General features: G+C 36.9%; 1 protein-coding gene across 1 annotated transcript in view; it reads right to left on the minus strand.

Annotated features, from left to right (window-relative positions):
* Positions 1–18,363: 18,363 nt before the first annotated feature.
* Positions 18,364–22,739, minus strand: part of SLITRK6 (SLIT and NTRK like family member 6) — a 38,997-nt gene continuing 34,621 nt past the window's right edge. The window contains exon 2 of the mRNA XM_088457169.1: positions 18,364–22,385. Coding sequence (XP_088313295.1) covers positions 19,877–22,363 — 2,487 coding nt within the window. The 5' untranslated portion in view covers positions 22,364–22,385 and the 3' untranslated portion in view covers positions 18,364–19,876. The remainder of the gene's footprint in view (positions 22,386–22,739) is intronic.

The raw sequence follows: 22,739 nt of genomic DNA on the forward strand, positions 1-22,739 counted from the left end.
AAGTGTTAGACTATGCATGCCACTTGCTTTCCACTACATTATACAATGGGGATGTAGTCAATATACATCCAATTGGATTTGATGGTGGTCGAAATCCCAGCACTGATATACCGACCCACAGCCAGAACACAGTTGAGATGCCGACACCAGAATCCTGACAGCTGGAATCCTGATCGTGAGTTTAGCTGGCCAGGTTAGCTGTTAGCCTCGGAGGGTTAAGGTTTAGGCACCATCGGGTGGTTAGGGTTAGGCTGTGTAGAGGGGGGTAAAGGTTAGGCACCACCAGGGGGGTTAAGGTTAGGCACTAAGGGGGGAGGGTTAGGTTTAGGCACTAAGGGGTGAGGGTTAGGTTTAGGCACTAACCGGGAAGGTTAGGATTAGGGTGTGGGGTAAGGGGGGTTAGGGTTAGGCACCTCCAGGGGGGTTAGGATTAGGCACTAAGGGGGGGGTTAGGTTTAGGCACTAAGATGGGAGGGTTAGGTTTAGGGTGTGTGGCAGGGAGGGTTAAGGTTAGGATGCAGGAAGGGAGGGTTAGGAAGTGGAGGATTAGAACTTACTAAGCCCCTGTCAGGATTCTGAGCATCGGGATGCTGCTGTTGGTCTTTTGACAGCCTGCATCCCGACTGCTTGTCTCATATACCCATAATGTGGCTATCAGTTGTAAACATCCAAATGGTTTACCTTTAATGTGGGAATACATAAAATATAAAACATATATGTTTTTAATTCTCTGGAGGAAGCGTAATCAAGAGATATATAGATTATTTAACATACATGATCATATGTAGGGAGCAATAATTGTAAAATTCTGCATAAAACAATACATTTCTAACTTCTTATTTGTGAGATTTTTTCTGTAAATTAGGATAATTTTGTATATTAGTCCATACTGTATAACATTATGCCGGCTCTTAAAGACCTGGATGCCTTTAGAGCCGCCAGTCTGCTATTGCTTGGAAGCTGCACATTTGTGATTGGCCATTTCTTCAATCATTCATACCCCACAACACACCTACATTTGGGCATCTTTGATTGTCCTGGAACACATTATCTCATTGCTGACAGTTAGTCACTGCCCACTGGGTGCATATAAGTGTCTTGCTTCTCCTGTTGACAATAACCTATGACCTGGCCATCCCCAATTGGTCTTCAATAGCTGTCAGTCAACAATAACATAGGCAAGATATTAGACATACATTTTACATTCCCAACCTACAGGCTGTATCCCCAGCTGCATTACATTGGTGCTGAACATGTAGAATACTCTTAAAAACAATCCTGATTGGCTTGTGTGGCCATTACTTTTTCTAAACACATGAAATCAGTCTCTAAAAGGAAGGACATTTATCTTCCTATTTGGGGCACTGTGAACAAGCCACACCAGGCAAAATACTTGTCAGACAAACAGGTAAACCAGTCTGTGCATAGACTTGTTCACATGGAGCTACATCTGGTATCATTTGAATTTACTTGAGTTTAATTTGAATTTAATTTTCTTTACATATATTTATACTAAATTATGAGCAACTTTCCCTCACTCCTATATTTTCTTTATTGTTTCTGGACAGACTCTCATAGAGTCTCCATTATGTGATGGAACGAAGCTTGAGCAGAACTGGGTTTCATACAGGTCACCAGCCAGTGAGTATATGTTCCTTGCAGGTAGTGGTGTAGGATGCTGGAACAGTGTTATATGCAGATATTAACTAGGTCTCTCATAGGAGCTACGTAGGAGACTTTTGTCTTCCACCTTGTCAGTCTACACAGAACACAGTAAAAAGAAGATGGCCCCTACACATGCTCAGTAGTGATCTCAGTTGCCATCTTGGAACAGGGCTAGAAGCCTTCCTGGAGAAACAGAAAGCCTGGAGTTTGTGCAGTAGCACACTTTTTTTTAATCACCTTCTCGCTACAAGCTTCTCCATGTTACACAAACATTTAATTTAATCTTTTCTATAGCAACCTGTATAATAAATTGGGTTAAAAATATGAAAAGGCATCAAAATATCACGTGACTTTAACTTGGCCTTCTTGGAAGATACATCAACAAAAGTTCCCTCACTGACAGTATGGACCATAAAAAAGTACCTCGACTCACAAACTTTGAACTGCTGTCACTATCATGATTCTTGATGCTTTTCACACTTTTGCTTTTTCAATTTTGCAAAGTCTCCTTGACGGCAGTAGATTCGATTTCTATTCATATCAATCAGACTTGGTATTTGCTTCAGGATATCTTGTGACTCACTGTATGCAAGATTTGCAAATTCCTAATCAAATCTCTTAGGTGGTTTGTCGATATTTGATCTTGCAGAACACTTCCTCTGTAGTTGAACTTCCACGCTAATAGTCTTTGACTCAGATATATCTTCAGCTGCTGGTATGTCCAGTGATACATACTTGCTCTGAATATCAGCTGCTAACTTTTCTTCAGTTTGTGTTGTTTCTTTAAAGATAACATCTCATGACTTAACAATCTTTCTGATATTTGGATTCCACAATCTTTAACCTTTGCTCTTATGAAAATAGACAAGCATGATGCACTTGACCATGCTTCAATAGGTGTTATGTCTTTTGTAGGAGAACAGTTCTTGAAATAAACTGTTGTGGACAGGACTTCCACCCAAAATTGCTTGTCTAGGCCTGTTTCCTTTACATTGCATTTTGCTCTCTCCACTAGTATTCGATTTGCTCATTCATGGACACCAATTTGCTCAGGAGTAGGGGTAATGTTCAATTGTTGTTCTATTCCTCATTTTCTTAGGAATTGTTCCACCTCTCTATTGAGATGTGTTCCACTGTTATTAGATCTCAGGTTCTTGAGTCTGTAACCTGTTTGATTTTCACAAGTCTCTTGTAATCTGCAATCTTTTTTGCCAGTTCAGATTTTACTCTAATGAAGTATATATGTGTAATCCTTGTGAAGTCATCTACTGTTTGAAGTGGTTTTATAGCTGTTTGTTGATTTTGTAAACAACTGACAACTTTTTATTTTCACAATATAGCTCTCTCATATGGGTTTCTCTGTGTTAATTACCATCATTCATGTGACCATCCTGTTCTGTTGCTTCTGTATGCTGCAATATTCATGGTTACCAACTCTTCTATGGCAGAGATCAAGTTGCTGTGACTCTGTCGTCATCATCGCATAACAGTGCTGTGTATCAAGGATATACAAGTTTTGACTTGTGTCTATAGTTATGATGGTCCCTCTTCTGTTTCTCACAATGCACTTACCTTTAGGAAAGTGAACTCTGTGGCCTCTCTGTATTAGGACACTGATGGCTATAAGATTTGTTCCCATTTCTGGTACATAAAGCAAGTCTTGGATTTCTGTAACTTTTGTTGTTGTTCTAATTTTTAAGCAAGCTTTAATTGTCTCAACTTTAATTTCTATGAACAATTCCTTTGATAGTGATTGGGTCAAGTTTGGTTAACTTTGTGAACCATTCCACATTGCAGCTGAAATGGCTTGTTGCACCTGAATCAATGTACCACCAACAATCTTTTCCACAGCTATCTGAAACACTCAGGGCTGACTTATCTTTGCTATTGCATTTCTTGCTTTGCAATGGTTTCATACTCTTTTGCTTGCACACAATTACTTTATGACCTATATATTCACAATTACAACATTTTAATTTAAATTTCCTGATTTTTTTCTCTTTTTGTATGTAATGCAGTTGGTCTCAGGATTCAAAACATAGGACACACATTATTGAAACTGTTATAACTTTGCTATGACTCTGTTGTTATCTTTGCTGTGTTTTCCTCCAACACCAAAACCAGGAAGTCAAACTCAGGTTTCAAGTTCTGCAGTATTGCTGTATCATTCTTTTCATCATCCACTTGCATTCCAACAGACATTAATTGCTTAGAGACAGACGTAATTTTGTCTATGTAATCACTCATACTGGTGCATTCATTCAATTTGGTATTATACAATACACGTCTTAAATTTATACTCCTCATGAGACCTCCATAATGATATGTTGCCTCTTTGTGATGTATTATAGAGTATACATGTTGATCTACATTTACAGATGTGTCCAAATACATCTAGCCTCTTTGCATGGTAAACTGCTACTCTTGACGTGTCATGCTGTGGCATGACTTGGTAGCACTGAGCGTATTTTTGTGCAACCTTTCCCTTAAAATGTGTATTATTCACAAAGTGATGTAAATAGAATCCACAAGCAGTTTAGCAGATTAAAATTATATGTGGCATGCCTATACTCTGTGTGCAACTGTGGCTGTAGCTGCATGCAAAATGCTAAGTTACAGTGTCACAGCCACTGACACTGTAATGTAGTGTTTTGCATGCAGATATAACCATGGTTGCACACAGAATAAAGGCATGCCACATATCATTTTAATCAGCATAAGCTGCTTGTGAATTCTAGTCACATCACTTTGTGAATAAGACACATTTTAAGTAAAAAGGTTGCAAGAAAAGATGCTCTGCACTACCGAGTCACACATCACTCACACACTTTATGTGTAATGCGACTTGTACCACATGGAGGATAGATGTATGTGACATATCTGTAATCCTATGTCCCCCATGGATCTATATCATCTCAGCTTCAATATGCATCTGGTTCTATAGTGACCTTCAACAACCTTTCACTCTTTAATTTAATTTCCTTAGCAAACTTCCAGGTTGTATTATTTTCTGCACCATTTAGCTTGATAAACCCCATTATGGGTGTAGCACTTGTATTTATGCTTCTTAAAAACATAACTGTGCAGCTTCTGTACTTTAATCAGCTTCACTGTTGGTACACTGCACTGGAAAGACTGTGCTGTCTTCACTTTGTGCTCCTATGCAGTCAGCACTACACATTTGCTTTAGTCTGTATTCTGCTCTGGGGATTTTAGTAGCTTGTATGTCAGGGTACATCACACCTGCATACCTGGGCCCATAACTTGTTAGAAATTATGTGTGCACAGGTGTTGATATTGTAGTGTTAAGGAAGCACACACCAGCAATGTCTGAAGCTATTAATAGCCCAGTTACTGAAGCAGTGGTGTTGGTTTATTGATAGATAGCAGTTACTGCAGTAGTCACTGTTACATGCACAATGGTAATGGAGCAGTACTTGAGCAGTAAGTGTATATTTCTTGCGGGGAGTGGTGCAAGATGCAAGAACAGCATTAAATGCAGGTATTAACCAGGTTTCTCATAGGAGCTAAGTAGGAGACTTCAGTCTTCCACCATGTCAGTCTATACAGTACACTGTAAAACAAGCTGGACCCTGCATATGCTCAGTAGTGATCTTGGTCACCATCTTGGAACAGGGCATGAAGCCTCCCTAAGAAACAGTAAGTCTGTATTTTGCAATGTAGTGCACTCCTCTTTCAATACTATTGAGATGCAAGCAGCATCAACCTATCAGAATGGACATAAAAACATATGCAGCAGTGAATACATGTAATAGAATCTCCCCGCCATGGGTTATATATAAGTTATGTGTCATTTTAGATGAATCTGGATATGGGTAGATACAAGTTATTTAAAACACTTTTCAATCCATACACTACTGGCTGGCCAATGCATAATTAATAGGGTAGTTTTCCCTACCAAAAAAAAGGAAGCAGGAAGATGACACTCTCAAATAGCAAATAAACAGTTCCCTTACAGCAAATAACAAAATAATGCAGAAAAAAAGGAAAATGCAGGTGCACACTCTAAGCACTAACAATTCTAATGATCAAAATATTTTTAATAAATTCCAACAATTAACATGTTTTTTTTAAGTAAGGTTCTTCATACATGTTTGGCCAATATGTTTGCCCACCTACCACATCATGGTGAACCTCATAAGGTGGGTCCCTAACATCCCTAATCATGACACATCTATCAGATTTCTTCATACTGCCATACCCTAAGATTGTCAAACTTACCAAATGGAATACATAACTAGCATTTTAAGGAACATTTCACATTGTTCTGCATGAAAATATATTTGCTATAGCACATGGATTATCTAATTTATTGCATTGGTTCCTTGTATTGGATCTGATTGTATCCTACTGCTGTCTTCACCTGCTCTTCTTCATATGGTGGCAATATCTCTTTCCTGCCTGTTCTTCCCCTGTGCATGCACATTCTCATTTTGTAGATCGGAGAAGCTTGGAAATTGACAGAGATGGATCTACTGATCCATCTCGTGGTGATCCTCTCCCCATAGGAACATAGCAGCTATTACCATTGGTAATGGTGTAAGGGTAAAGCTCTAAAAAGCTACACTTATTACAAATAGGTAAACTGCCCATTATGCAGTCCCCATTGGGAATAATGGGAACTGCTGTTTTTTGCGTAATGCTGGAAATAACTCTGAAATTGCCTTATTAGTTATTAATTTGGAAACTTGTTTGGACATTTTATTAACTTGATTTCCCTGAGTGCACTTTTATAAACAATTGATGTCTGCCATAATTTGCAATCTGTACAGATGTCCATAATGAAATCAAATTTGTCATCCCTATTATTATACAAAAACATATTACTAAGTGCCACTAAACAGGGTCAAGTCCAATCTTGCTTTAGCAAAGATAAACTATTTTCTATACATAATTATATTTTGTTTTCTGTCTAATAAACTATATTAGACTGTATTGACATAGCCCATATTTATTGAAGCAAAACATTTCCATATAATGTTTACCTTAACAATCCATATAAAATATCACAGTAGTAGTGGCAAATGTGAATATTGTAAAATAGTTGAAAGTTCTCCTATAACTCTGTACTACTTTCAAATATATATAAAAAACACCAATTATTCATATATTATTTTTTAGAACAAAAATACAAAACAAATTTTTGAGTGTTCTATCTGCAAAATTATTTAATATCATTCATATAAAAAGTAAAAATAACTTTCTCTAAACTATTAAATCAATCTGTTGCCAAGTGTTGCCTGTTGGCAGATGGTCTGGAAAATTTGCACTGCCACAGCAGTAAAAATATCACATTAAACTCCAACTAACTACCAGTTTAGGGCCATCCGCTTCAATTATTTCAGTGGTCAAATGTATTCTATAATACTGATTTCTTTGTGTGTTTGATGATTGCTATTATAATTCTCAGGGTGAAAAACATGAAACACCAATAAGGTAAAGGAAAAGGAGAGGAAATTCTCACACAGGAGTTCTGTTTTCCATATGCAAATAACACTATAAAGCTGGGTACACATCAGACTATGTGTACCAAGCCTGAAGTCGCGGGCGACGGTACCCGGCATGTATACACACTTGCCGATGCATTCTGCAGCATGGCATCATTGGCAACATCCCCATGGGCCCTGCAGTAGGGCTGATGGAGGATTTCGCTAATGACATATGGGAGCCTGCATATCAGGGGTACTCATTAGATTATGTATCCAATATGTCGCTCTGATCCACGGGATCAGACGACATATCATCTAGTGTGTACCCAGCTTAAGAAACATATTAGTTAATAGAAACAAATGAAAGAATAAATTAAGGCTAGAGGTGCACCCAAATCAATGGGTATATAAGTAAAAAAACAGAAGAAGGAATACAACAGATGGTGCACACTCTGGGAAATTTAAAAATCAGTATGAAGATATAAAATGTCTCCCCCCCAAGTTCCTAAACCTAACCCCCATGGAAGTACCTAAACTTAACCCCCCCCTTCCCCGCAGCCTAAACCTAAGTCTCCAGGGGGAAGGGGAGATGACTAGCACTAACCTCCTTCCGGGGGTGCCTAACCCTAACCCCCCTTCTCCAGCCTAAACCTAACCCTCCCAGGGGGGTGCCTAACCCTAAGTCTCCCCCAAGAGCCCCTAACTTAACCCTACCCACCCACAGCTGTCCGCGCCCGGTGCCCGGCTTACCTTCATTTGGTATGCGGTGCGTCAGGCTCCTGGTGTAGGTTACATGACAGGCGTCAGGATTTCGATGCCTGTCATTAGACCCCTGCCGGAATTAGACAGTCAGGAATCCGGCGGTCGGCATTTCAACTGTCGGCTTCCTGACCTCATCCCTCTACTGTAAGGGCTCGCTAACACCAAACCACCCTGGTGCATAGCATTACACAGTGATATGGCATATGGTCCTCTGATGAGAGTGGAATTAATACAGATAAAAGAAGTATAAGGTATAGATACCTGTTGTATACTTCTGAAGGTTCATGGTGCATGGTCCCCCTTTGTGCGCACAAAGGTATCCCCTTGGGACTAGTCACACATTTTGCCAGGGATTATTCACAACAATTGAGTGCTCAGAATAAAGCCAGGCTGTGTTCTGTGACTCCCCCAATGGGATAGCCAGTAAATGATAGTCAGATAAAGAGACCAGTGTTAATTTTCTCATCTATATTTGTGGTGTTCAGATTGTCTATTGAGTGTATACAAAGAATGAAACACCCCTCTAAATGTGACCTTTCCACCCCTTTATGCCATTTAAATAATCCTATCCCATAAAATTATATCTTCTTTCTGTACTTTAGTCCAAAATTATCCATGCCTTTACACCTAATGTTTGACAGAAAATGCCCTTGACTTGCCTTGCTTCCTTTGGTTGTGCAAACCTCTGCATATTCTCTGCTATGTTTCCATGGAAACCAATGTGTATTTCAATACAACCACATGAAATTATGCAAAGCCAAGGGTATGACACCACAAAAGGATGGTGCAGATTTACATGTTTGCAGTTCATTAATGACCAATTTTATCCTCAAAACATGGGTATGGGATGCCGATGCTCGTGATCCAGGTGGTCTAAATACCCATGCCAGCATCCTAACAGGATTAGGATACTAAAACCTGTCGGTAACTATCTTTACTCTCCCCTTCTCCCTACCCCTCCCTCCCCGCTGCCTAAACCTAACCTCATCACCACAGCCTAAACCTAATCCCCCCTAGTGCCTAACCCTAACCCTTCCCCCAGTGCCTAACCCTAACCTCTAACCCTCCCCCAAGCCCCATTACTTACCATTGGGTTTCCGGCGGTCAGGATGCTGATGCTGGGATTCTGACTTGTGTCAGGATTCTGACACCGGCATTCTGAGCACTGACATCTCAACAGCCGGGATTATGACTACATGCCATATTTAAGGTCTTTGAATAAACATTATTTTCTATACATTTAAAAGAGTAACTGGTTGTGTTACTACCAGTTTTGGCATGTTAGATGGTTCTGTTAATTACTCATTTTAGACAATGTTCTTTAACAAGTGTATTTTATTTTTTTTCTAAACACACCTAGAAATGCTATGACTAATATGTGGAATTACCTGAGGCACTGAAACTCTTTCTTTTTAACACTTTTAACTGTTCAAAAAGATGTTACTAATGTGAAGAATGTGTTTCAGTGCTTTATGAATATGCTGGTGTAGTGTTATTTACAAACATTTAATTAATTTATAAGGCAGAATTATGTAACTGGGAAATGTGACTCATGCAATGTGTAATTGTAAAATTATTTATGTTACTTTTATTCTTGCTGGAACCTGAGATAGAAAGAACTGTTAAGTCTAGTTTTTACCTGCCTGATTTGTTATACAAAGTATATCAAGAAAAATGTGAATACTCTATAATATTATGTATATATCCCTTTCTTTAGTTCTTTATTATTGACTAGAAGCTGTGACCTTTTCATTAGAATTGTTGAGGATCAAACTGCAGCAAGCATGTGGACAGATAGGGTCCATAGACTGAAGTCTGTGTGTGTGGTGTTTAGTGATTTTGTTCCATGCACAGCTGGAGGATGATGAGTACTGTAACTACACTTCCTTCTACAGTCCTTAATTGAAGAGCATGTTGTCTGGAAATATTTTATTTATGCCCAATCTCTTCACCATTCATGTATTCTTCAGCCTCCCACCACAAAAAGGATGCAGAAAGGACACATTACAATACATGGTTATTTAAAAATTCCTTCTTAAAGTAAAATGAAACCTAAACAATGGAGAACAAACTATAGTACAGATGGATTGAGTTTATTGTGGTGAGTGCTGTGTTGTTGAACAGAATGCTTTTGCTGTTAGATCACATATCCTGGGAAATATGCAGCTAAACTAATTCTGCCACATTACTGCAGAAATTTGACAATTAATCTTTAGCTGTGGCGCCAATTAATGCTAAAAGTTCCATTTCGATCTCATTTTTTTTCCAAAGAAATTTTTTTTAGCAACCTTATGGTTCAACCATCTGTTTACTGGCAATCTTGAGATGGATGGTAATATTCATGTTAGGGAAAAGTGATATTCTCTCAGACACATAAACACTGTTAGTGGACAATGTAAGAGATACCTGAAGATTCTAATCTTATGCCCTGGGGACTGTGTTCTCCCAGTGCATTGTTCACCTGCCACCTTGACATTGTCAGCTGGTAACCTTGGTGTTACATTTTCTATATGTGCACTATTTGCTTGCCTGGCTGTGAATTTAGAAATGCTCAATAATGTAGAAATTTTGATTTTTGATAAAGGAATGATTCACTTCAACAAAACATTGCATAAACATATTGTATTGACAGAATGTTTTTTCTTTTCTTTTTTTTCAAAGAAAGGCCCCCACATATTTACATGATAGTTATCTGATGGTAAACACTGAGGCAATGTGTTCTACAGATGTAGTATTTTCTGTATTATTTCTTGAAAAAATCTGCTTAAAATTCTTAATGGGATGTTTTCTCTATTTGTCCCTGTTGGATATCTATTATTATTATTATTATTATTATTATTATTATTACTACTGCTACTATGTGCTTGACTGTTTCTCATTGTTTATTTGTTAAGCATGCTCTTTGTACATTGCTCTTTGGTGCCCATGTTCACAGATACTTGTATGTGGTATGTGGTCTCCAATGACTAATGTTACTAGTATGAATTCTACTATTATAAATAAAGAGAATTAAAAAAAATCAATGTAGCATTAGTATGACTTTGTGACAATGACACATTAAAAAAGTAAAGGATTGTTAAGTAATGCAGGTTATAGGGAGGTGTACTGAACACATGTGTACTTATTTACCCTTTTTTTTAGCACCATATGACATGAGAACTTAGATGATGTGGCAGTTACCTACTTTCAGACTTTCACCTTAGATATCATCTTTGTCAGTAAACAGCTGTATGCAAGCACAATTATACTGTACTGGGGGCTTCGGTTTTGTACTTTTGTCACAATTGTGGTAAAGTCGCACAATCATTTTGCATGATTTAAAAATAGGTTAGTGAAGACACTTCTTACATCTGTACTTATACCTGTAAGTCCCCTATTTCCATTAACCTGGCACCTAGAAATATGGGGCACCCTTGTTTGAAAGAGGTGAGTCTCAAACTAGATGCCCCATAGAAGCTATTGTCTGGTATTCAGGGGTCTATTTATCAAGCAGTGAAAAGTGTGGAGAAGAGAACCAGTGGAGAAGTTGCTCATTCTGCGCATGTGCAGAATGGATCCTATGATCTCACTCACAGATCCTCAAGCCACAGCATGATTGACATGCTGCAGTATTCAACGGGGAGATTGGAGGGCATGGCTGGCCAGAGTTCCCAGAAATGGGGAGTGTCACCCCCATTTTCCAGGAGGGATGAGGCCAGGGTCTGCATCCACCATGAGGCCTTGCAAGCTGCCAGGAAGCGGCCAGGCTGAATAAGCTTCAGCCTTTGTAGCCTAGCCAAAGATGCAACCATCGTGATCAATAGTCACGATGGTTGTGATGGTGATCTGCGGCAGCATCTATGGACACTGCACTTGAATCACAAATCCAGCAAGGAGCTGTCTATTTCCTACAGACACCTCCTGTTGTATTTGTATTTTAGTTAGACAGTATTGTACATCTGCTTCCATGCGGCTGTGCAATACTGTCTATCTCTGAATCAGGCTACATGTGCCTTACTTCAGTAGTAATTGTCTGGTTATAACCAGACCATGATTAAAACAGTATAAAAAATTATACTTGTTTTGCTACCATGTTTTTTCTATACATTGTAATTATTGAAAACCTACAAATAGAATCCTGTTTTTTATTATTTTGGAATGGTGGATTAATTCCAATGCAAGAACCACAGAGTATTTGTGATGTTTATAGAAAAACAAATGACATTTGCTTTTAATTCACTTTCTTGTAATTTCAGTAAAAGGCTCTTTGGTTAAGTTTTATTTGACATATTTGACATATTGTTGTTCTGATAATTCCAAGTTTTCTGATAAAAGCAAGGAACTGTATAATTGATGTGGGTACTGTATAGAACATGAATAATATTGGAATGTGATGAGTAGAAAAGGTAGAAAAATGGGATTAGCACAGTGGTGGGAAAACCCTCAGCAGTGAAGAGATTAAATGAACAGTGGTCCTCACTTTTGGTTTATATGTATGTACCAATGTGGGCAAATTTTTACCAATGTCTACCATGCTGTGTGTATAAATGCAGTTTTTCCTATACTTCTGTGTATACATACATTTTAATAATGTACAGTAGCAGATCACAAAACAAATGGAACCAAACACAACTGTCTCTAGTCTAAACAGTATTTTCTATAATGCTGTATAAACTGGCAATGAACTATCATCCATAAGTACTGTTTCTAAGATTCAATTTTCTGCATGAAACATGCTTATGACAACATACTCATTATGTCAGACTTTTCCATTTGATGCTGTCATAGTCTCCTACATATGGTAATAAAGAATTAAGGAAGCCACCTCAAGAAGCTCCATATTTACAAAATAGAGGTAAAAATATTCCCACTGGCCAACAGATATTACCTTCTTGACATCTCTTTTTCTGTTGATAATACAATAAACTATACCAGTGGTTCTCAAACTCAGTCCTCAGGACCCCACACAGTTCACATTTTCCAGGTCATCTTGCAGGTGCACTCATTACTCACTGACACATTTTAAAAGATCCACAGATGGAGCTAATTATTTCACTTGTGTTTCTGTGAGGAGACCTGGAAAACATGCACTGTTTGGTGTCCTGAGGACCGAGTTTGAGAACCTGTGATCTATACCAATCAAGCTCTGTGTTTAGGTGTTATTCTGGACTTTGAACTCTCCTATGCTCCTAATATCCAATCTGTTTCCAGATCCCAATACATACATACATACATACATACATACATAGATGCATACAGTACATACATACATACATACATACATACATACAGTACATACATACATACATACAAACATACATACATATTTACATATGAAACACTTCAAAAATATAAACATATTTAACATAAGACACTATAAAAACTTTAATTCATGCACCAATTTCATTTACTATTGCAATTGCCTCTATATTGATCTTCCCCTAAATAGACTTTCAACTTTTCAGTCTAAAAGAAGATTCTAAATTTAGTTTCATTGCACAATTATGCTGTACCCTACATTGGTTGCATGTATTTCACCAAACTCATTGCAAAATATTTCTGATAACATACAAGACTAGAAACAGAATTACACCAACATTCATTTCTTCACTTCTCTAAAAATATCTCCCAACTGGATTTGTGCCATTCACACTCACTACCTGCTTTCATTGCCATTTACAGGACTTTATTCAGGCTGCATCCAGTGCACAAAACTTTTTTCCAGCCTGAAATCTAAAAGCTTATTTCTTCAGGCAAGGTTATCAAATTTGAATTGATGTATGGTGGCACTCAATAGGTACTAAATGTGTATGTAGTACTCTAGCTGCTTAAACAATCAGAGTAGTCTAGCCACACAGAAATATTATAGTACAGATGTTAGAATGCTCCACGTACTATTAAATTTCATCCTGACAATGATCTATCTGTGTGTTTGGGGTACAATAGCTAGGTGTATAACATAGGATGTCAGAGCTATGGGTGATAACCAGCCTGTCAATAGGTGAAGGTGGTTTCCCACAAACTCTGCATGTATGGATTGGGTGTACCAATAGTCCAAATGGTAATCAATAATGCCATTACCAGCAATACCAAAAAATTTTCACTATATCCCTATTGATTGATTACCATAACCCGTCCTTCTAATAAACTCCAGATGCATGCACAAAAATGAAACAAAAATTAGGCAAAGAGTTTTATTGAAAATCATTTTGTAAAGTATTTTATGAGTAGTCTTTAGATAATTTCCTTTGACAATACGGTAGGTGTAAAAAAAACCTCTGTTTAGGTAGCTCATGTGTCTTCCTGCTCTCCCTTTAATTTTAGTCACCATCATCACTGGCTGATTATCATAGCTCAATGCTTCCTATGTATAGTTATAGACTTGGCACACAGACAGTTCATTGCCAGGTTGAAATGTTATAGTACAGTACCTGGAGAGCCTTATAATCTATACGTTATTATTAAATTCTTAAAACTATTAATTTCCCAATACTATTCTTCCCAAATACAACCTTTCTACAGGTTACAGAAAACTTACAAGTGTTCACTTGCTATATTCATATAACATTTTGACCCCAAACCATGTGTGACTAGGAGAGATGTACTAAGCTCTGAAAAGTGATAAAGTGGAGAGTGATAAACCACCAGCCAATCAGCTCCCAACTGTCATTTTTTAAACACAGCCTGTTGGGAGATGATTGGCTGGTGGTTCATCCCTCTCCAGTTTATCACTTTTCAGAGTTTTGTACATCTGGCCCTAGGTCATATTAGCCACCAAGCACTTTTATGCTAGCAATCTGTGTGGACAATATGCAGTACAGTATGTGACACTTACTCCCATATTTTTGTAAGTGTGAGAGCAGGACCATCATATGAGTGGGATATGAAATGTCAACATTCATTATAGCAACACCATAATATTGATAAGTTTCAGTGCTGAAATTCAAGATGATGACATATTTATAATATTGATATTTAACATGTTGACATTCACAATATTGACATTCACATAATGTCAACAATCAGGATGCCGACACCGTTATTTTAGCCCAACCCTAAACATAACTTAACTTAACCCCAAGCCTAACTATTATTTATCATGTTGTGAATATCAACAGTCAGAATGTCGACAGTTATTTTAGCCTAATCCCAATTACAGTTCCACCTTCACTCTACCATAAGCCTACCTCTAATTGCAGCCTAACTCTAACCCTAACTGTAGCCTAACCTTAACTGTGTAACCCTAACTGCAGCATAAGCCTAATTTTAATTTCATGTGTCAACATTAGAAATGTCAACATCAACATCAATAATGTTGACATTTTGACATTATGTCTGTGTTGATATTATGAATGCTGACATTCACAATGTTCACATGTTAAATATGGGTTAATAAATGGTCAGTTCAATGCACAAGGTGTTGCGGGCATGTTAATGTGGGCGCTATCATTACCAGACACAGCAGGTGTAGGAGGCCATGGTCAGACGGAGAAACTGCACCTGCCATAGGGCCGGGGCAAGTTTCAGTTATCCAGCTAATGGTGGCATGCAAGGATGCACCAATTGGTATTACAGTATGCACAGATGTTAAAAGTGGGCTTCTCAGTTCTCACACATTTGGCCAAACAGATGTACACAGGGAAGGATTTTGTAGCATTTGCATAAACTCTCAAATGGCCGATGGGCAATAGATGTTGCTGTGTGTGACTCAGAATCATCCCCAAAAAGTCTAAAAACATACACTCTGATGTAACTCTACTATACAAATGCTTATATAAATTCTGAATAATAGCATCAATCAGAAATTACTAAATCAAGTTCAGTACATCAAAATAAAAATAAATCAATAATGTGTAAATACTGTAGTATATTTGCCAGTAATGAGCAGGCATGGAGTAGCTCTAATCCATTATTTATTAGTAAGAACTGCAAGAATATACACAAAATTGTTATCAGCTGAGCTGTGCAATACTTATCTCAAATGAAATATTTTTATGACTCCCTTGAATACTGTACGTTCTTGAATTTATGAAGTCATGACTATACTGTAAAATTGGCCAAATGAAGCATAGTAGCCTCACGTGTTAACATGTAGATTATAGCCTTAGCTAGGTAATCTAGCTGGTCTCTCCATTCCCATATAGATAGTAATTTACACCCCACAACACAGTGGAGAGAGTATGTCCACAGCCAATTATTTATGTCTATCGTTACCTTAAAGGGAAGGGCATACCAGTCAACAAAGTGACAAAAAAGGTCACAGGTAAACCTTGCCCCTTATAAAATCAAGGGTCACATCGGCAATGTCCAACCAAACGGGAAGTAGTTAGCAGACCAGCGGCCAGGATGCCACCGGTCTGAATCCCAACCCTGGAAGTCTGACACAGGACTTCAGGTAGGCATTGAAATACCAACACCTCCCTTAATACCAATGCCAGAACACAGATGCCAGCCCAAACCAGGTAAGTCCGGGGTATCTTATCTCTTAGCCGCAGGGGCGAGGGTTAGGTTTACGTAGCACAGCAGGGTTAGCATTAGGTTTTAGGATGGAGGTTAGGGTTAGGCATAACTGGAGGGGTTAGGTTTGGGAATTAAGGGGGAGACTTAGGTTTAGGCACTAACAAGGAGGATTAGGGTGCAGGGTGGGGAGGGTTAGGGTTAGGCTACAAGAAGGGAGGGTTAGGGTGAGAAAGGGAAGGGTAAGTATACTTACCCGACCTCTGTAGGGATACCAACCATCAGGATGCTGCTGTCTGTATTTTGACAGGAACCATCCCAAATGCCGGCATTACTGTACATACTGATTCCCAACCATACATATACCTGACCTTGAGTTCAAGTGATAATTACAACTGGGGTGATAACATTACCATTTTATACCACAGCCTAGCCAGGTTCAGGAGTTCCCCCTTTAAATACACATACAATCCTACCTTTAAAGGGACAACCGTATAATCCCTTTTCCATTGACACACAGCAAAGATGCCCTTAAAATCTTAATGGACCACTGATCCTAACCATATCAAGTGTCTTCTCCATTACTTCATGAAATTGCATTATAAAAATATCCATTCCAACACCTAAGACATGTATCTAGTCACGCATGTATAGCCTGGTTGTGTGACATTCCAACTGCAAAAGTGTCTAACTAAAAACAAGTCCATCATGCCCATATGCTCCAACACATTTATTAACTTTTTTGAGGCTTCCATTTATTGCATTTAGTGTTCTTTTCTGACCTCCACTGTAGCAATTGCATAGTTTCAGGCCATGCCCATGCACTATCCATCCCATACATACAAATGTTAAGTGCTGATAAAACACATTTTATCAGTCCTATAACTTTCCACTAACTTGTATTACAATCATATCTGGGCATTTCACCACCTTCCAGACTCTTGACAATGACCACTTGTGTTCATTGCATGCCATTTAATGTACAGTAAGCCATTGTAGCTCTATTTGCTTGTAATCAATTCCAAATGTAATTCCAAACATCATTTCAAAGGCAGCTTTACCACTTTTATACTTGTCTAATGTATGTATGTAGGATCCATCTATTTCCATACTGTGATGGGGCCTGCAAATAAAATTCCACAATGAACATGTTATTTTATCTGTGCAGACACCTACCATTTATTTCTTTCAAAAAATCATACAGTAGAAAAATATGACCGATGATATGTGTAAATGGCTTTATGGCCTTTCTCTATTTTAGTCTTTAAAATCAATGTCAATATTTACACCACCATCTGCTTACACTGGGTTCACATTTCAGTACTACACTTGCCCCATAGAGGCTGCTGTTACCGCTGTGTGTTCTTCTGGAAAGAGGAGGGAGTGAGCATGCCATTCAGCTTTATACACAGCAATTTCACTGGGCATGACTCTGCTCACCTCCCTATATATTCATGTCATCATTAACTAGTCTAGAAGAGTATGTTGGAATTCTGTAGCCCAGTTGCCCTTGCTTTACCCTACAGGGGCAATGTTTTGTCTTTGATAACCCATTTATGTCCACAGAGCAACAGGGACCCATGCTATGCTTCCTACTGCAGTCATAACCCACCTGCTGGCTCCTTTCAGGTGCTTGGAAAACATGAACAGATTAAAGAGAGTACAAATTGTAACGTTTTGAAGTGCTACTGTACATTAAAACACCAAAGTATGGAAATATATTTTTAGACAAATATAGTAACATGGCAATGAGGTCACTCTTGAGGAACAACGACTTTGCAAAGATTCACTCTTGGTTTTATCAGAGTACTTTGATACAGTATAATTGTATATAATATAATATAAAGCCCCATGTAAGGAGTGAAAATACATTGGTGATCATACCTGCTCATCAGTAATGTTGCAATATCATCTCTATTGCACAGAAGTCCTGAAATAAAACTTTTACATTTAAATCCATCTTACATTTAACAAAAAAAAAATATATATATATATATATATATATATATATACTTATAAACAAATACAACATTGCCTTTATTATGTTGAGCTGATTTATTTGAATTTTCGTAAAGGCACTCAAAGCACAGAATGTATGTGAGAAAAAATAATATATGAAACAGACAATAAATAGTTTACACAAACCTAGCTAAGTTTAAATTCTGTTGTGAAATAAAGCTTTAGTGCATTACATTGCAAATCATTATGACAATGCTGCTGTTTTGTGACATCTTTCAGTAGTGGGTGAATCTACAACCAAAACTTTATTTTAAGGTGAAAATATAATATTCTGAAAACTGAATATTTATGTTGAGAGACTAATGTTACCACATATCTGTTACATTTAAATTGGACATTTATTATTTACAAATGTTAATATTTACCTGCACTAACTCACTAACAAAACAAAGGGATATTTTAATATAGATAACATATAACTGTAACCAGTATTAATTAGAAAGATTTAAAGTCTGTGAAGTGTGATCTTTAGAAATTATAGGTAAATAAAAATACATCTATCATTCTATTCATTAGTTTCACATCCACTTACTGTATTTACTGTATGTACAATTTTGAGAAATTCTAGTTCATAATAACAGTTATTCATGTACTTGACTGATGGTTTTCAGTGTGAATGTCATCACATCACAGGCTTTTCTTTTTATTAATTCTAAATATTATTTTGTCAGTGATTTTGCAGTTACCACTAGGGGTTAATAGACATTATTTATAAAACATCTGAAACTTACAGATTTCTAGATCTTTTATATAACTGTACACTTCCAAAGCTTAAATATGAATAATTTAGAAATTTTACAATGATTCAGGAACTCATAAACATATACATATATACAAAATACACTGACACACATTTGCAACTTGTGAAGTGAAATAGTACATGCATACTAGGTTGGACAGTTGGTGTTTAAATGATAAAATTACTCCTAAGACTACAAAAGGTATTTCAGTGTAAGTCACAAACATGATATAATCCAATATTTAAAAAATTGGTAATTTCCACCATAGTCAATTACAACTACAGGTGGAGCATGTTTATTGCAAACAAATGGCTTGACCAGACATTTGTCACAAGGACAGCACAATACTCCAAGCCTACTTATGAACACCCATACATAATATATAGAGGGTGTAAAGTTATTGTATGACAAACACATTTTCTCTAGGCCAACAGATGTCATGTTGCACAGTTCATATGAAATGACCTTATTGTATCTGTATATTATGCAAATGTATTCTGTTAATTAATTCAATGTCCAGTGTACTTTAATATTTTTCAATTGATTTGTCTTGTTACAAAATATAAATATTTTTTTTATTGCATTTTTATCAACATCTTATTTACAACATCCTTAAACCATCCAATATTTTTGTACACATATCTTCATAAATTTATATATCCCTGAGATTGTAAAAGATTATGAGTGTGCTTTGCTTGGTTTTTTATTAAGACAGTTTAGTGAGGCACTTTATATTACCACAGTAGATTATATATTTGATTTCTCAATTTAGTACTTTGTATTGTTTTTCTTAATAATGGCAGCTCATGTCTGTTGCTCTAGAACTTCCAAGTAGTCAGGTTCTGAATGAAGATTGGCTTTGAGCTCAAAATATTCATTTTTGGTTTGTTCAACCAGAACCTTCCTTGACCTACTATACATAAGGGTTTCCATCAATTTTACCTCTTCACGATTCCCAGGATAATGTACCTCGATACCTGGCTGTAAGTGAGCTATGTTTTTTCTCAAGTACTCAGCAATTCCAAGCTGTTGAATTTCTTGTTCCTTTTCAATGAGATTTCTATAAAGGTAACTTGCATCCTGAAAAGAAATAAATTCTGTAGATGGATCTTTAAATTTTGTGTTTGAAGTAGCTTGCAATGAATTATTATCCTTTTCTATGAATCCTCTACACATTTTCTTTGAATCATTGAGCTCTTTTTCTTCCTCCAGGTCGTGTTCTGAATGTTTTGGTGTAAATGGAGGGGTTTGGTAAACCTGAACAACTGGATTTGATAGCTGTTGTTCACACATAGCTGACCCTGGTCTCTCGGTTGTATGGTGTGTTGTTTTGTGACCATATATACTGTATTGAATATGAACAGGACTGTTTTCTCTTATTTGTCCATTTTCTTGTTTCTTTTTATATCTACGTCTCCTATGCAAAATAAGAACTATAATTCCAGCAGAACAGAGCACAGCTGTAATTAACACAATCAGAAGACCAAGAATTAAAACAGAAAGTGGTATGTAATCAGAAAGTGATTTTAATATAGTATCAACTTTATTTGTGGTTGTGAATGTAGGAGTAAGATTGTTGATATTTGACTGTGTCGCAAGCTCTTTATAATTTATTAGTTCAGGGCACAAATCTTCACTATCAAGGGACCTTAGTTCCATCTTTACCAGCTCTCTGGGAGAGTAGCAAAGAATATCCCCAACAACAACAGTTTTATGCTGTTGGATCCAGTGTTTAAGTCCAATAATACTGCATGTACAGTCCCAAGGATTATCCTGGATTTCAATTTGGGTCACCAAGTTCAATTCTTCTAAAACTGTTTTAATTGGAATATTTACAAACTGGTTAGTTTTAAGATTTATCTTTGTTAATGGAACTCCAGAAAATATATGTTCTGGTAATGTTTTTAAAAGGTTATTATTTAAATATAGAACTTTCAGGTTTGGCATTACAGAAAATGTTCCAGATGAAATGTCAATAATTGCATTGTATTCCAAGTACAAGTACTCAATATTTGCCATTCCAATAAATATGCCAGGGTTTAAACTTCTTAAATGATTTCCATTCAAATACAATTTCTGTAGTTTAGTCAAATTCCGGAAGGAATGTGCTTCAATTATCTCAATCTGATTGTTACCTAAATGAAGCATTTCTAGGCTTCCATATTCTGGAAAATCTGACTTATATATCTTATGAATAATATTTCCTGCCAAAATTAGTTTTCTTGGATTTAGAGGTGGAGGTTCCAGGTCAGACACGCTTTCAATGTTCCGCTCTTGACAGTGAATCAAGGTTCCAGAGAAACTGTAACTAGAACAATGGCATGGAACAGGACAATAAAATCCTGGAAGTAGAGTTGTTGCTTTTGTGAGAACATTTGTTTCCTTGGTTGGTATTTTTTGAAGTGATGTTATCTTTGTTGGTACTCTACCATCACTTATGGATGCAGTACCCAACAGTGATAGTGGTACTGAAGGTTCTTCAAGATCACTACTAGGAGTTGCAATACAGAACATTTCTTTTTTTAATTTTCGTAGAACAACACCTTTCAAGTCTGGTGGGTTAAAGCAAACAACATCACTTATTGTGGATTGCTGAGGCATATTTTCCAGCCAGATTTTCAGCTGTAACAAATCACAGTTGCAAACCCATTTATTATCTTCTAATTGAAGTTCTATTATTCTTCCAATGTGTTCTAAAAATCCAACATAAGAAAGAGTTTGCAATTGGTTTCCTCTTAAATCCAAGTGAGTAAGGGGTACAAAGCGAAAAATATTTGCAGGTATGAAATCAATTGCATTATCATTGAGTATAAGAACTTTCAATCTGTTAAGTTTACTAAATGTATTTGCTTCAATTGTAGTAATAAAATTATTGTCTGCTTGAAGAAACTCCAGCTTCTCCAATCCCAAAAAAGTGTTTTCTCTGAGTATTTCCAATGAGTTGTGATTAATATGAAGTTTCTTAAGCATACGTAGATCATTGAATGCTCCTGGTTCAATTTCCACAATGTTATTAAAACCAAGGTGTAAAGATATTACATTATTGAAGTCTAAAAAGTCATTCACATGTAGTTTATATAAGTCATTGCTCAAGAAATTAAGCTCTAAGTACTGAGATGGGGGTATTTCTATCTCTGATAATTTTGTGATACCCCTTTCCTCACAATTCACAAACAATGAACCATCCTTTTCCTCACACAAACACATATTTGTACATGATCCCAGCAATTCAGATGTTGCTTTACTTGATGATGTAAGAAATAGGTATAGTAGGACAATTAAGGCATTCATGTTGTCCAAAAATAGCTTCTTCCTGAAAAAGATAAGAAACAATTAAATCAAAATTCAGATAGTATATACAGTTTAAATTAAACAAAAAAATGTACTGTTACTGTATGTTACATCATACTTGCCTACTTTAGAAAAAAACATTTCAGGGAGATTGTGAAAGCAGCACCTATGAGCGCGGCAGTAAAGTGGACGTGTACTGCTACAGAGGCATGTCATAAAATTGATTTACATCCAAATGTAAACAATCCCCAAAAGCAGTTAGTAAGATATACTTGTTGATGAAAACACACTGATACTTATCAGAAAATGCATATAGCCATATGAATGATTGTGCCTTATAACCAATGCAGGGAAATTATACTAATCATAGCATTTG

This window comes from Taudactylus pleione, unplaced genomic scaffold (assembly GCF_031769625.1).
Source record: "Taudactylus pleione unplaced genomic scaffold, aTauple2 ptg000041l, whole genome shotgun sequence".
Taxonomy (NCBI): Eukaryota; Metazoa; Chordata; class Amphibia; order Anura; family Myobatrachidae; genus Taudactylus; species Taudactylus pleione.